The 15193-nt window shown below is 44.8% G+C and overlaps 2 protein-coding genes across 4 annotated transcripts in view; one reads left to right on the top strand and one right to left on the bottom strand.

Annotated features, from left to right (window-relative positions):
• The window catches only part of PIGF (phosphatidylinositol glycan anchor biosynthesis class F), a 66657-nt gene extending 64902 nt beyond the window's left edge, over nt 1-1755 (bottom strand). Inside the window, exon 1 of one of the 3 annotated variants that reach the window (XM_077337124.1) lies at nt 1605-1755. The gene's annotated coding sequence lies outside the window, so the exon portion shown is untranslated. The other 2 variants (XM_077337109.1, XM_077337116.1) reach the window with 2 other exon arrangements.
• A 76-nt stretch (nt 1756-1831) lies between these two features.
• Nucleotides 1832-13314, top strand: CRIPT (CXXC repeat containing interactor of PDZ3 domain). The gene is made up of 5 exons (XM_077337146.1): nt 1832-1992; nt 2676-2741; nt 7879-7933; nt 8865-8968; nt 11499-13314. Exons 1-5 carry the CDS (start codon nt 1977-1979, stop codon nt 11561-11563), a joined length of 306 nt encoding a protein of 101 aa, XP_077193261.1. The 5' UTR covers nt 1832-1976; the 3' UTR covers nt 11564-13314.
• The last annotated feature ends 1879 nt before the right edge of the window (nt 13315-15193 follow it).

Raw genomic sequence — 15193 nt, 5'->3', positions numbered from 1 at the left:
AACAAAATTCAGAACAATGATGGTAGGAAATTCAAAACTGATACACAGAATACTAAATTGTAGTTTAAAGCCACATCACCTCCAGCAATCCAACTCTAAAGCAGAGGCTGAAATGGTTGTGCGCTTCGGCCGACAAAGCAGCTGTCTGAGCCCAAAGCGGCCAGTGCCACGGCATGGGAGGAGGGGGGGTGACTGTCACACCGGTGACACTGTGCAAACCGGCACCTGCGTGCACTGACTGGCACGCCATGCCACCCCTCCCCCCCCCAAAGCCGCTGGCTGCTTTAGGCTCAAACGGCTGCTTTGGCAGCTGAAGCGCACAACCTATCCATACTTATTTGGGACTTCAATGAGACCTGGTTACAAGTATCACTTATACCAGTTAATAAGAACACACTGCCACTGGAGAAAGGTTTTCTTGTCTGCTTAGCAAACAATCCCATAACTTCCAGCGTGAGACCAAAGTTTTTACTTCAGAGCTTGTGGAAGTAAGTTATTAAATTTGCTACCCCACAAAGCAATAGAAAGTCTACTGTTGTTTTGAATCAAAGCTCTGCATGTTTCCTGTTCATCTTCTGAAATATGGAAGGGGGGGCAACGCTCTACCTCGCAGACTCCAGCCTTAACCATAAACCTGGCAGAAGAGCTCCTTTTTACATGCCCTGCAGAAAGCTGACAAATCCCACAGGGCCCGCAGCTCACCCGGGAGGTCATTCCACCAGGTGGGGGCCAGGACAAAAAAAGCCCTGGCCCTGGTTGAGGCTAGGCACGCTTCTCTAGGACCAGTAACGACCAACAGATTTTTCCCTGCAGAGCGTAGCACCCTGCGGGGGACATAGGGCGATAGGTATGGGTCCCAACTCACGTAAAGCCTTAAAGGTTAATACCAAAACCCAGAATCGTATCTGGGCAGCAATTGGCAACCAGTGCAGCTACCTCAGCACAGGATGGATGTGGGCCCTTCAAGTTATGCCAGCGAGGACCCTAGCAGCTGCATTTTGGACTAGCTGAAGTTTCTGGATCAAGGACAAGGGTAGGCCTGCTTAGAGTGAGTTACAGAAATCTAGTCTGGAGGTAATACTGACATCAGAGACCCCACGTAGTGTAATGGCGTAGAGCAGCAGCCCCTAATCTGAAGAACCAGATCTGATTCCCCACTTCTCCATATGCAGCCACCCGGGTGACCTTAGACCATAGTTTTCTGAGCTCTCTCAGCCTCACCTATTTCACTGCTGTGGGGAGAGGACGGGAAATTTGTTTGTAAGCAGTTTTGAGACTCCTTCAGTAGGAAAAAGCAGGGTATAAAAGCCAACGCTTCTCCATTATGCGATTAAATACGTCCCAATAAAGGTGCGATTTAACTCAAGCGTGCTTACTCCGTTTGCATACTCACTTCCGTGCAAGTCTCTACACACCCCTTACTTTCAATTCAACAAGAGCAGGACTGGTCTCAGCCCCAGCTAAGATTCTCGGCGTGGTTACTTGAGACTCAGGGGACCTTACTACGGGCCGAGAGGGCGGCATATAGGAAGGCACCGGACGCCCAGGACCTGGGAGGCCGGCCGGCCGGGGCAAGAGGTAAGGCTCCCCCTCTTCCAACTTACCTGTCCGTCTTCCACGAACTACTGGGCGGAGCTTCCCCGCGACGTTCATAAGTCACCTGGAGACAACCCCCCACTTCCTTCCACAACAAACCAGCGCCGTGCCTAGACCTATCCCCGCGTCCGGGTAATACGTCATAAAACTGACATGAGGTCACCACCAACCGGGTAACGCGCGAGCTCGACGGTTTAAGCGGTCCAACCAATAGGCACTAGGGGTCGGGGTTTCCTTCCGGAAATGAGGGGAAGAACCATTTTTGCCGGAAGTCGAAGCGCGGGGTTGTTATTGTTGTTACTGGCGAGTTTTCCAGTCGACCGGCGCGGCCGGGTCTGCGGTGTGCTTCTGAGAGGGGGCGTCGTCGCGGGCGCGTCGCCATGGTCTGCGAGAAGTGTAAGTCACTCGGGCGCGGGGGAGGCAGAAGGAGTGGAGGTCTGCGGGCCGGGCCGGGGCGTGACAAGGAGCGGATGCTGTTAAGAGAGGCGGAGGGAATTCCCTCGAGCATGAGGCTGTCTCCCGTGTCTCTGAATGATTAAGGCAGGGGTAGTCAAACTGCGGCCCTCCAAATGTCCATGGACTACAATTCCCACGAGCCCCTGCCAGCATTTGCAGGCAGGGGGCTCCTGGGAATTGTAGTCCATGGACATCTGGAGGGCCGCCGTTCGACTACCCCTGGATTAAGGGCTCCTGCTTGGGGCTCTTTCCATTAGGATTGCTAGCTCTGAAATGCCTGGAGAACACAGTATGGAGAAAGCAAGGATTGGGATGGGGAGGGGAGGGGAGGTACCTCGGTAGGTTGCAAAGTCTACCTTCTAAAGTGATAATTTCTTTAAGGTGAACTAATTCCGGTCGCCTGGAGATCTCCCGCCACCACCTGGAAGCTGGCAACCCTACTTTCCAGTCACTCTCCGTTATGGTCAAAGGGATTCTGCTTGGTCTCTGTTGTTTTGTGTTTCTAATGTTTAGATAGCATATTTGTTCTTGCTAGTGAACTTAATAAAATCTGTCACATAATGTAAGGACATTATGTTTATAAGGAATAGATTTTTAACCTGTATTTATGTTCTGCTTCAAAGGTGAGAAGAAACTTGGCACTGTAATTACACCGGATACGTGGAAAGATGGTGCACGGAATACTACAGGTATTTTTGTCTCACATCTTTTAGAAAAGTTTCATGTTTGCTAATGAGACCTGTAAGCTCTGCGCTCTACTGCCTCCAATCAGCTAAGGATCCCTGGCCCTAAAGAAGTCCGTCTGGTTTGAAAGAGGCTGTGGTACGTCCACTGTTGAAAAAAACATCTCTAAACCCACAAGAGCCTAACAACTACAGGCCCGTGTCTCACTTAGCGTTTCTGGGCAAGATGATAGAAAGGGCAGTCGCAAACCAACTGACAGAATACCTGGAAGAAGCTTCGGTCCTAGACCCATCCCAGTCTGGCTTCCGGCCTGGCCATGGGGTAGAGACAGCGCTAGTCGCCCTGACGGACGACCTCCGTCGCCAGTTGGATCGAGGCGGGTCGGCACTGCTGATATTATTAGACCTCTCAGCAGCGTTCGACACAGTCGATCACGAGCTTCTAGCTCGCCGCCTCATCGATGCTGGAATACAAGGGACAGCCCTTCAATGGCTGATCTCCTTCCTCCAGGATCGTGGACAGAGGGTTGCAATAGGAGAGAAAACATCAGGCTGCCGGCAACTTACTTGTGGAGTCCCACAAGGAGCGGTCCTCTCTCCTATCCTATTCAACATCTTCATGCGCCCTCTCGCACAGCTGGTACGGATGTTTGGGCTGGGTTGCCATCAATATGCAGATGACACCCAGCTCTTCCTCCTGATGGATGGCCGCCCTGACTCTCCCCCAGAAGCATTAGCCAGCTGCCTGGAAGCAGTGACGAGATGGCTCAAGCAGAGTCGTCTGAAGCTCAATCCTTCAAAGACGGAGGTCCTGTGGCTAGGTAGGAAGGGCCCATGCGAGGAAGCACGCCTGCCTACCCTGGATGGCGTGCAGCTCTCTACGGCTCACTCTGCCAGGAACCTAGGCGTGATTCTGGACGCCTCCCTGACAATGGAGGCCCAGATCACAAAGGTAGCGCGGCTGGCATTCTACCATCTCCGCCAAGCCAAACTACTAGCGCCCTACCTGGCCCCGGAACACCTAGCCACAGTGATCCATGCGACGGTCACCTCTAGACTGGACTTTTGTAACTCGCTCTACGCAGGCCTGCCCTTAGCCCTGACCCGGAAACTACAACTAGTTCAAAATGCAGCAGCCAGGATCCTCACGGCAACACCGTGGAGGTCCCATATCCGGCCTATTCTCCATCAGCTGCAATGGTTACCAGTTGAATTCCGGATCAGACTAAAGGTTCTGGTAATTACCTTCAAGGCCATACGCAGTCAGGGCCCAGTGTACCTGAGGGACCGCCTCCCCGCCTATGCCCCCAAAAGAGCTCTGCGCTCTACTGCCTCCAATCAGCTAAGGATCCCTGGCCCTAAAGAAGTCCGTCTGGTCTCGACCAGGGCCAGAGCATTCTCTGTTCTGGCCCCTACCTGGTGGAACGAGCTCCCAGAGGAGATCAGGGCCCTGACGGAGCTTAAACAGTTCCGCAGGGCCTGCAAAAAGGAGCTCCTCCACCAGGCATTTGGCCGAGACCAGATGTAATCTACAGCGACCAAGGGCCCCTGCTCCCCCCCACCCCCCCCTCAGAATTCAATCAATAAGCCACCCCCCTCAGAATCCCATCAACAAGCCCTGGACCTGTTTGTGTTATGATTGTTTATTGTTATACTGTGTTGTGTTTGGTTGCAATTGTTGGTTATTGGTGTACATGTTCTACAGACTGTTTTATGTATGGTTCTCTGTTATAATGTAAACCGCCCTGAGCCTCCGGGGAGGGCGGTATAAAAGTATGATAAATAAATAAATAAATAAGTATGATAAATAAAATGGCAATTGCTATGCAGAATTCAAATTTAAAGTTCCTTTTCTTTGGTATCTTAACTAATTGCATGCAACTAAGGTTTTGCAGTGGCCTCAGAATGGTTTTGCCGATTGGGTGGGAGTTAATTAATTTTCAATATATTGGGTGGTATGACTACATATAGTCAAGTGGACCCCCAGTGACCAATGATGGGCCTAGAGCAAGGGGCAGGGCCCTGACCATACAAATCCTTGCTGGCCAGGACTAGCTGCATGTTGTAGTTACTGGAGTTGAGAGATGTATGTACTCTCATTTTAACTTAACTGCAGGGGTGGGGTTATGGAGCAGCATAAAACCTGCCCTAGCCTTACTGCTGGGCCATTTCTGGCAGTGAGGGGTGGGTGATGTAGTGGAATAGACCTGCTTCTAGTGCGTGTGTGGGGAGGCAATGGAGTAGCATTGTCCTGCTCTAGCCCTGTTTCTGGTGTTGGGGTGGAGGAAACAGAGCAGGATAGGCCAACCCCGGCCCTGTTTCTACAGGTTCATTTGGGTGAAAAATAGCAAACTGGTAGCCAGCCCAGAATGTAGGTATGGTTCTGTTCATAAATTATCTGAAAATATGCCTGTACTTCCACTTCCTGTACTGTGGGGATGACGTGGTGATGTTACATCCAGTGGAAGTGTCTGGATGATGTCACTTCTGGTGACATATGACTTCCAAGGACATGGCAGGATCACAATCAGACATGATTAGCTGCTTTGGAGGCAGCATTTCAAAGAGACAGAGAGCAACACATACTGTTTTGCTTCCCTGACTGTTCCTCCTGGTCTCTCTTTCCTGCCTTTGCCTTGGTCCTAGGACAACAGGGTGGGGAAGGAGGAGGCAGACAGGATCTCAGCCAGTCACTGCAGTGCATTTCTCCAAAAGCATGATTGCAATGAGACCTTGCTTGCAGGCATAGCTAATCTTTTTTTTTTTTTTTTTTTTGCATGGGTAAGGCAAAGTAAGGTAGAGAGGAAGATGGTTGTAAGAAGCTAAAGGGATCTTACCTGACTCCATTGCTGCTGGCTCCCTTGCCTGAGCCGTTCTGATAGAGAGGAGATAATCTCTAACTCCCAGTGCTTTGTGGCTTCTGCTGCTAGGGCTTCTGGAGGTTCGTTGCTGGAGAATACTTCATCTTGTTTGCTTGAGGAACTTTCATTTTTTTTTAAACTTCTTTTATCTTGTTTTATTTTTAACTCACTTTCTACCTTTAAATTGGTCTTTGAGTTTCTGTGAGAGGGTGTGGGGTTGTAAATCTCTTTTTTCTGTTTTTTTTATGGTGGGGGTTCTGTTTGGATATTGGTTTGTTAAAAGCCTTTTCTTTTGCTTTTGGGTTACAATGAGCTGTAATAATTCTTGGAGATCTCCAGGTCTTACCTGGAGGCTGGCATAACAGCATTGCAATGCTAGGCCATGCATCTCTTTTCTCCAGGGAAGTTGATGGGAAAGATGTAAAGATGAGCTGTAATTCCTGTTGATCTTCATCATCTCCTGCCTGGAGGGTGACATCTGTGTACACTACAGCTACATGTATAGTGTAGTGGTTAAAGGCAGCGGCCTGTGATCTGAAGAGCCAGATTTGATTCCCCAATGTTCGATGTGTGGCCAGCTTGGTGACCTTGTCTAACTCCTGTCAGAGCTGTTCTCAGCCCCACCCACCTCTCAGTGTGTCTGTGTGGGGAGAGGAAGAGAAGGCAATTGTAAGTTGCTTTGAGATTCCTATGAGTAGTGACAACTGGGATATAAAAACCACCTCAGCTGTCTCTTGTTCCTTTTTTGTGGAGGTGGGGGGATGGAAGGGACAGCCTGTCATGATGGAGGCATGAATTTGTGCTTAGGCCACCAAGAACATTTCCACTGGGGCACTAACCCTTGCTTTCTGAGGCTTGCCCGGGGCAAATGGATTGTCTTTTTGCACACCACATCATGATGGATTTGTTCCACTGTTGCTGGGCTGGTTGGGATGGGCAGTGTGCTTCTCTGCTGGTGGCGTGTGTGGTCATATGGATAGGCCTTGCTGGGGTTATTTCTGTGTCTGGTTTCTTCTCTGTTGTAGTTCTGGAGATGTGATGTGATTTGGGGCCTTTAGATTCATAGTGTGCTGCATGATTCCCCCCTTGCCAGTAAACATGCATCTCTTCCTCTCCAGGGAAACTCAGTTGGTTAAGCTCTGCTGTGGTGTAATTTCAGTGGGTCTCCAGGTTTTGCCTGAAGGCTGGCATCCCAACATTGGGGTGTGAAGCCATAGCTCTCCCCTGCTGGTCTGGCATGCATCCCATTTTCCAGGGGAGGTGATTGGAGCTGCTCATTATGAAGATGAGCTGTAGTTCCCGGAGGGTGGCACCTGCATGCTAGACTGAGAGATCTCACCCTCCTCTTGTTAAAGTTCCCACATTTCTGTCTTCTCTGTAGCCCGAGTATCCTATAGTGGAATTAGGTTCTCTGTCCTAGTCTTGCTCCATTGAATACAATGAGGCCAGATGGGGGCACCCGCTTTGAATGCCCCTAGAATTGGACCCTTGGTCCAAGACTCTTGAAGCTTGGGGGGGGGGGTCTTTAGAAAAAAGGGTCCTCAAGCTACACTGAAAGTTTGGACCCTCTAACTCACCCCCCTCCCAAGGCCTCAGAGATGATGGAATTGTGAAAAATCCCTTTGGCTTTAATGGCGCCATTGACTTCAGTGGCCAAATCTCTGGCCCAGGATCCGAATCAGCTTATTCAGATGACTCTAAATTAGTTCTAATTGGGTCCTGCCAAATCCAAAATAGTCTGGATTTTTTTTTGCACATGCCGATTTCTGATTGCTGGTCTCGTTGAGGATGCACTGCTACCCAGAACCCTTAACATAGGTGGATTTTGGCAGCAGACATTATATTCTTCCTTACATAATTGGAGAACTTTAAGCACATCAGTGGTCTACCGATGGACTGGTATGCATATTTTTACAAATATGCTGCTTCTGGCTTCAATCCTGAGGTGCAGTTCAAATCTGTGCTATACCACCTTCAGTTTCCAGATCACAGAACTTCTCAGAGAAAACAGTGCATAAATACTGTCAGTAAGCAAACTTCCTCTGTATAGATAGCTTGCACATTTGTATCTCTTTGGGAGAAAATATATTTACTTATTTATTTTCAGATTTGTATGCCACCTTTCCTCAAGAGCTCAGAGTAGCTCACAGCATTCTGTTGAATGCATACATATAAATACTTTAAAATCAATCCAGCTAAATTAAGTTTAAAACTGTATCAAAGTTACATTGTTATCTTTACACTGCCTTTAATAAATCCTAACTTGTTTTTCTGTTTTGTAGAAAGTGGTGGGCGAAAACTAAATGAAAATAAGGCATTGACATCGAAGAAGGCAAGGTAATTGTTGTCCTGTACTTCGTTAAACTAGGGACAAATACTGAACAAACTAATGTTCCATAAAGACTGGAAGGAACTTTCCCCCCTCCCCTGTCTTCTGGCTCTTTGTCCTTATCCTCTTATGTTTTGTGGGGTCACATTCACTGTCCTGGGAATTTCTTCCCACCTTTCCTTCACCCCATGAATGCTGTCAACATTTAGCCCATTGCCATCATATCCATATCCTGATTTCCTGCTTATTTCTGCTCCTCTCCTTCAGCATGGCCTCTCTTCCCCCTACTCAACCCATATGTCCTGATGCTTAACCTCAACTGTTTGGCCTGCTGCCATGTGCACTCAGCATTGGTGAGGGAATGGAGCAATGGAAATGGGGTGTATGGCTAGAGTAGCTGTCAAAACAGATAAACAGCAGCAGCTAAAATGGCAGGAAGCCAAAAAGCAGTGGTATGCTGAGGGAAGAGGCCAGGCATCATCTTTCCCAATATTTGTAATCTTTCTGTTTCTGTGTTACAATCCTCCAAGCATGATGTACTAGGGCAGAAAGGAAAGGTAACATTGGCAACTGGCTTATCTGTCAGTTGCTTACATAGTACTGCTTTCAATTTTGAAAACATTTTACAATAAATTTTTTGCATAAGTTCTGAGGGCTGTTTGACCTATTTGCAAAAGAGATGTGGGGAAAAAAAAACATCTGGTATATGAATATAATGTGCAAGCCAACTTCAACTTTTCAGTAAATCAAAAGTGAAGAACAAATTTGATTGTCTTTATGTAGATATAACTAGGACATTTCTTTGGATCTCATTAATAGTTACTCTTATCTTTTCACTTCTGCTTTTCCCTTCACCAACTGTACAAAAGTAAATAGGGGTATTTAATGTATTCTATAAAACAGATGTTCCTGTGTTGTTTTTTTGTTGGGTCTTTCTAGATTTGATCCATATGGCAAAAACAAGTTTGCAATCTGCCGAATTTGTAAAAGTTCAGTTCACCAGCCAGGCTCTCATTACTGCCAAGGGTGTGCTTACAAAAAGGGTGAGGCATTTGACATTTTCTTTTCCTTTGTTTTCTTACTAGCTACAAGTTGCATGTACACCAAGACTAACATTACTAGTAATCTGGCTATCTTAAGAAACATTTTCATGTTACTGATTGAACATAATACCACATAAAAAGATGACTGTCCTTCCAATGACATGGCAAGTCTCTGATTGGCCCTCACAGCTGCGGTGTGGCCACTCTGCACTCCCAGGCTGCTAGGAGGGCAGAGAAGGCCATCCAGTCGTGTTCCTATATGCTGTGCTCCTAAGCCTCCTGGCTATCAGGAGAGTGGGGGGGGGATTTGGCCCAGCTCACCGGCTGGCCCTTCCTGATTTATAGGAGCAAAGGTGGATGGCGGGAGGGCTTCTGCAGAGCAAGGTGTCCCAGCCCGGTAAGAAGTCCACCCTGCTCCGCAGGATCCATCCATTCCTGTTTCCAAAACCAACTTTGCTACTACTATGCAGATAAAATATGGCTGTAATGCATCAAGTGTCCCCACACCCCCCAAAAAAATATCTTGGAAGAATTCTTCCTTCAGATGAACATAAATAACTCTGAAGCAGTTTTTGAAATTACATGTTTATTGATCATGTCAGCATTTCTATAATTGCATGAAAATCATAGCATGTTTTACAATATTGTGTATTATTGCCATGTATATCTTGGTCAGTTTAGTTGTAAACCTATAGAAATATTTTTAGGGTGCAAATTTCATGTGGCTGTTTTTTCTGTCATATGAAGCAAGCCAGATTTTTACTACCAGGTTGAATAGAACTACCAGGTTGAGCTGTCAGAGTTGTTGTTAGCTGTGTTTAATTTCACATTGGTCCTAGGGTATGGTTGGGTAGGTTCCTGATAGGAATTGAGATGTGAAGGTCGGGGGGGGGGGGGGAATGGAAACATTCAGGAAACAAAACTTTTTCCCCAAGGTTTTAAAATAAATTTTGATTGAAAAACTGGAATTTTGGGACAAATCCAAGATGCATTTCTTTGCCTGAAAGGATACCATAAAGCAGGGGTAGTCAACCTGTGGTCCTCCAGATGTCCATGGACTACAATTCCCATGAGCCCCTGCCAGCAAACACTGGCAGGGGCTCATGGGAATTGTAGTCCATGGACAACTCGAGGACCACAGGTTGACTACCCCTGCCATAAAGGGGAACCTGCAGGCTTTCTTTGCTTCCCAGCAGTTGCATGCTTTCTGTTGTCCTTTTGACCTTTCCATCTCTTCCTGAAACCACTGTGACACATTTATCCATAGACTGGGTAAAAAGTAGCTTATTGCCCTATCTTGCAGGAGAGAAAATAGATCAGGAGTTGGGCCAGAAACTTTTCCAAAGCTTAAGAAAGCTGAAACCTTTGTTGAAAACTTAGCTCTGTCTAATTAGATAGCAAAAATTGAGTGATATATGTGAAGATATAATTGAGTACAACTGCTTGCTGTTTTTCCTCAAGTATTGGGTATATTTGCAGCCTTGCTTATATCAGGCTAAGGCATTTATAACATAAATGGGCGGTATAGAAATCTAAATAAATAAATAATAAATTACATGAATGCATTAAATATTGCAATTGTATATGTTATAATTAAAGCATTTTATGTTAGAGCAGTAAAATTAGGCTAGGTTTGATAGGACAGTGAGTATTACATATATTCCCCCCCCCAAAAAAAATGTCTTCTTCCGGTGGATGGGATGCAGAAAAAAACCCTTGTGTGGGTTTTTCCCCCCTCTGTGGCTTCAAAATTTCCAAAATGTTAATATCTGTAGCTAGGTGCCTTGCTAAAACTAACCAGGTTTTGGTCTAAGCAGACAGGAAAGTTTATAGAGACTTACCGTATATACTCGCGTATAAGCTGAGTTTTTCAGCCCTTTTTTAAAGCTGAACAAGTCCCCCCTCAGCTTATATGCGGGTATTTTAAAAAATCAGCTTCCAGACAAGACTGGAGGGTGGGAGTGGGAGACAAGTATACTTACCTGAAAAAGCAAAGACAGGAACAGCAGAGAAGCAGCAAGCCTGGGAGGGAAAGAGCAGTCTCCGCCTTCCCCCTCCCTGCCTTAATGAGGCTAGCATGTGTAGCAGGAAGCTATGAAGCCTCTGTCTCAGAGGGATAGCAGAGAGCAGAAGGAGGAAACACCCCTAAAGAAAGGAATAAAGACAAGAGGAATCAGAGGGAAAGAGGAGGGCGGAGGTGGGTAGGAAGAAAAGGGGGGGGGAAATCCTGCCCAAAACAGGGGGGAGGGGAGAAAAGGAGAAAAAGCCACTATCCAAACAGTCAATAAGTTTTTCCAGCATTTTGTGGTGTAATTAGGTGCCTTGGCTTATATGCGAGTATATACGGTATGTAGTATTGCCACAGCTTGAGTTCTATGAACGAAGAATGACAGGATAGAAATGTCATAAATAGACCTCCATTTGTTTGGGTGATTCTAAAACTACACTCACACACAAAGATAATTTCACTATTATGCCAATTGCATTAGTAGCAAAGGTTTGTTTTAACTTCACTGTTTTTCTTTAATAGGCATCTGTTCAATGTGTGGAAAGAAGGTGTTGGATACAAAAAACTACAAGCAAACATCTGTGTAATTGGTAGATTCAAGTGTCAACTCTTCTCATTCACCCTCATGGAGAGTAAACTCAGTTAACAAACATTATCAACTTGGGCTCCTGAAAAGGTCCCCCATAATTTACTTGGGCTTTTACTTGGCATTGTTCTAACTCCATAATTTACTTGCCATTGTTCTAACTTTATATTATAACTTGGCCATAAAATGGCCCAATGTTTTATTTTTACTACAAGGGAGCTTTAATCCTGCCTTGTAACTTGATCTGGTTGTAATCACTGTTTGAATTTTTGACATACAATATAGCAGTGATCCACTAGTGACACTTAGTGGTATAAATATTTACAACTTCTTATAAACACACTTGTGCTATTTGTCTGAACTTTCAAAATCTAAAAGCAATTCGTAGAAAACGTAAGGCTGAAAATACTTGCCAACTTTTTCTTCACCAATTGATAACATCCAGGAAGAGTTTGTATTGTGAGATGTTGAATATGCCAGCAGTAATAATAAGCAAACTTGCATTTCTGTTTATTTGGATATATAGTGTACAACTTGTGTTCTCTTAAGCCAACTTGAGTCCACTAGGACTCCATCAACTTCCTAGATTTGTTGCCTGCTGTTAGATCACATAATTTGAGGATATGTTTTTGGCTTGGCAGGTTCCAAGTTCTGAGGTAGTGATATGCAATATGCTTCAGTGACAACTAATCTTTTTAAATCTGAGTTTGTTGGACTGAAATAGAATATGGAATTTACAAGGCTAATGTAAATTAGTATTTAGCCTTGTGGTGTCAATTAGGTATCGAGACATAGCTTGTACATAGAGGAGAAACTGTATGTAAACCTGTTTTGAGTACGTTGCATTACAACAGAGATAATCCAGGAAATGTATTGTGTGTGTTCTGTTCTTGTGCAATGTGTAGTCTTTCCCTTTCATGTCAGGTATCTAGTTCTTGCTATCTAAGGCAGTATCCCTTACATTCTTTGCACTATTCTATAGTTAATAAATCTGTGTGTATATTTCAGTTGGTGGGCTGCAAAGAACAGAGTGCAACATGGTTGTAAACCCAAATGCATAAACAACTCATGGATGGATTCACTAATCCAAAACATTCCTCCCATTGCTGGTCTTTCTTTAAAGTATAGGGAAAGAGAAAGGAATCCTTTTTTTCCTTTCCAGGATTAATGACAAGGAGGAGAAAGTCTATTAGCAAAACTGAAATCCCTTTACACCAGCATGTTCTAATGGTTAAGAATGGTGGCCTCTAACCAGGTCTGATTCCCTGTTCTTCCACATGCAGCCAGCTGGGTGACCTTGGGCAAGTCACAGTTCTCACCCCTACCTGTCTCACATGGTGTCTGTTGTGGTGGGGAGAGGAAGGGAAGGCAGTAGGAGATTTCTTGAGACTCCTTTGAGTAGCGAAAAGTGGAGTATAAAACCCAACTCTTCTGTTGCTTTTTTCTTTTTTTTCCCCCCCTCTTCTCTGCTGTGCTGCTGTAATCGCCCTTTGGCAATCACAGGGAAATCCAGATAATCTGCCTTGATCTAGACACCTTCAAGTGTTACTTTTAAACATTCATGAATGTTATGTTGGGTAGCCTTATTCTTTTAATCTGCTGAAATTGCTACTGTGGCACTTGGGTGTTCTAACTGGTAGCTTATTATCTTTCCTGTCCAGTTGCTCATTCACAGTCATCTTCTCCATCACAAATATGATTTCCTTGTACTGACACTGTGTTTATATTGTGAATACACAATCTCTGTGATTACTTTACATGTGTATGTGTGGGTTCTTCCTGGTAGGGTAGAAGATTTGTCCCCAAAAGGTGAAAAAAATATAATGGGCTTGGAAAGTATTGTGCTCTGATTCAGATGTGATTGTCTGAGCTGTTTGTATATGACTTCTAAAGCATCACCTACAGGCATAAATCTGCCATATTCAAAAGATGACAGTGGATGCTGTTCATCAGCCCTACTTTGCTTTCAGTAGGATGCCCACTTGAATGTATATCCTGTTGATGTAATGCTCCAAGTAGTTCTTCACAAATACCTTTAGATTTGGTGCTGAAGTTTAGATACAAATTAGGCATTCTTTCCAAAAAAATTAGTTCACAATACCTTTTCATGGACAGGTGTGCCCCTAAGAGATGGGACCTGGATGGAAAGAGGCAAGTAGGAGCAGGTATGATTCTGAATAAGCTGGGAATGTGAAGGCAAGAGAAGCTTTCCTCCAAAAAAGTGATCCTGGAGGGTACCCCCTTTTCTTCTGTGTAGGGCACTGAATGCTTGCTATATTGCCCCTCGTTGCGATTTGATCTACTCTTACTAGGAACAAGATTTACTTTCCTTATCACAGGGTGGCCCAATTCTTATAGACACAGGTCAGGGGAGGGCGTCTGAAATATCTTTGCAGAAACTGGTTGTGGATTTTTTAATCATTTTTGCTGCTGCCACTAAAAGTGCTTTGCAATTTTAAATAACAGGCTTACAAGCCAATAGATGCAAAAATAGAAAAAAGAAAGTGTGCAAATTTAAAGCCGAGCTGTTTCAAAATGTCTCGTAATACTTAGGTGGGACTTGGTGCAGTGACTGTACCAGCAGATTGTGGGAGGGGAGGAGCTAAAGTCAGAGTTTATCCCTGCCAAGCTCCCGGAGAAGGTCACTGTCTCCTTCCTCCTCATAATGCAGACAGGTACAATGGCTGCTGCTTGGGACAAGTGCTGCAAATCCTTCAAGACAGCCCTTCTCTACCCACCTTCCCTCTGTTATAATAACAGCAACATGACTAATATGTTCTGCTGTTCCCTCAGCAAGTTTAGCTGAGCAGGAAGGTACTGTGGTCCCATTCTCAAGATCTGCTTAAATAATAACGCTGTGAGTTAGCTAATAATGCCCACAGAAATCTGACGTTTTGCTGTTGAGGCCCTGTCTGCAATCATAATCTTAAAATAATGATTCACAAAAGCTCTTTCAGATGCATTAGCTTGGTTTATATTCAGTGTGAAAGAAGACATTGCACTAAAGCATATATTAAGATAAAACTACTATAGTGATTCAGTCTCAACTTGTTCTATGCCCTCATTACAGCACAAAAGAAGAATAAAAGAGAAGGCAAAGATGATAACCGGCACCACTTAATATAACCATTTTTCATTTCTGAACACAATATAACTATGTAATAAACCGTTTGCTACAAACGTATGACAAGCTAAGCTGGAATCCAAAACTAGTTCTGTATTAAAAGCATTTTATAAAAATAGTAAGTACACTAACATAACACTTTCTATGTTTTAGCACCACGCTTACAGGTGTTTTTTGTTACTGACAAAAAAATTAAAACTTTCTCAAACTGCAGAATTGAGAGAGCTGTAAAAATACCAGGCCTAGGGCCTTTCTATTTAAGCCAACAGACACTCTTCAGGAAGTGCCAACACTTTCTATGGCACGTTAAGTCATAAGGCACATTCCCAGTTGTGCTGTACAGTCTGCCGAGGACAACGTGGTAATGTTACAGTACTTTAAGAGGGCCAAATCTTGAAATGTGTGATCACAATTAACACTGAATAAGGCAAGTATTATATATTTCCTTCATTTATACCCAGTTTGGTGTAGTGGTTAGAAGTGTGGACTTCTAATCAGGCATGTTGG

The sequence above is a fragment of the Paroedura picta genome, chromosome 1 (genome assembly GCF_049243985.1).
Source record: "Paroedura picta isolate Pp20150507F chromosome 1, Ppicta_v3.0, whole genome shotgun sequence".
Lineage (NCBI taxonomy): Eukaryota > Metazoa > Chordata > Lepidosauria > Squamata > Gekkonidae > Paroedura > Paroedura picta.
The sequence above is the reverse complement of the archived record's forward strand: the minus strand, read 5'-3'. Positions and strand labels throughout refer to the sequence as shown.

What these genes read in the sequence shown, in the direction of transcription:
- CRIPT (XM_077337146.1), top strand. An exon ending in TGGTGCACGGAATACTACAG is followed by an intron (nt 2,742 to 7,878) that starts GTATTTTTGTCT and finishes TCTGTTTTGTAG; the next exon opens with AAAGTGGTGGGCGAAAACTA. An exon ending in AGGGTGTGCTTACAAAAAGG is followed by an intron (nt 8,969 to 11,498) that starts GTGAGGCATTTG and finishes TTTCTTTAATAG; the next exon opens with GCATCTGTTCAATGTGTGGA.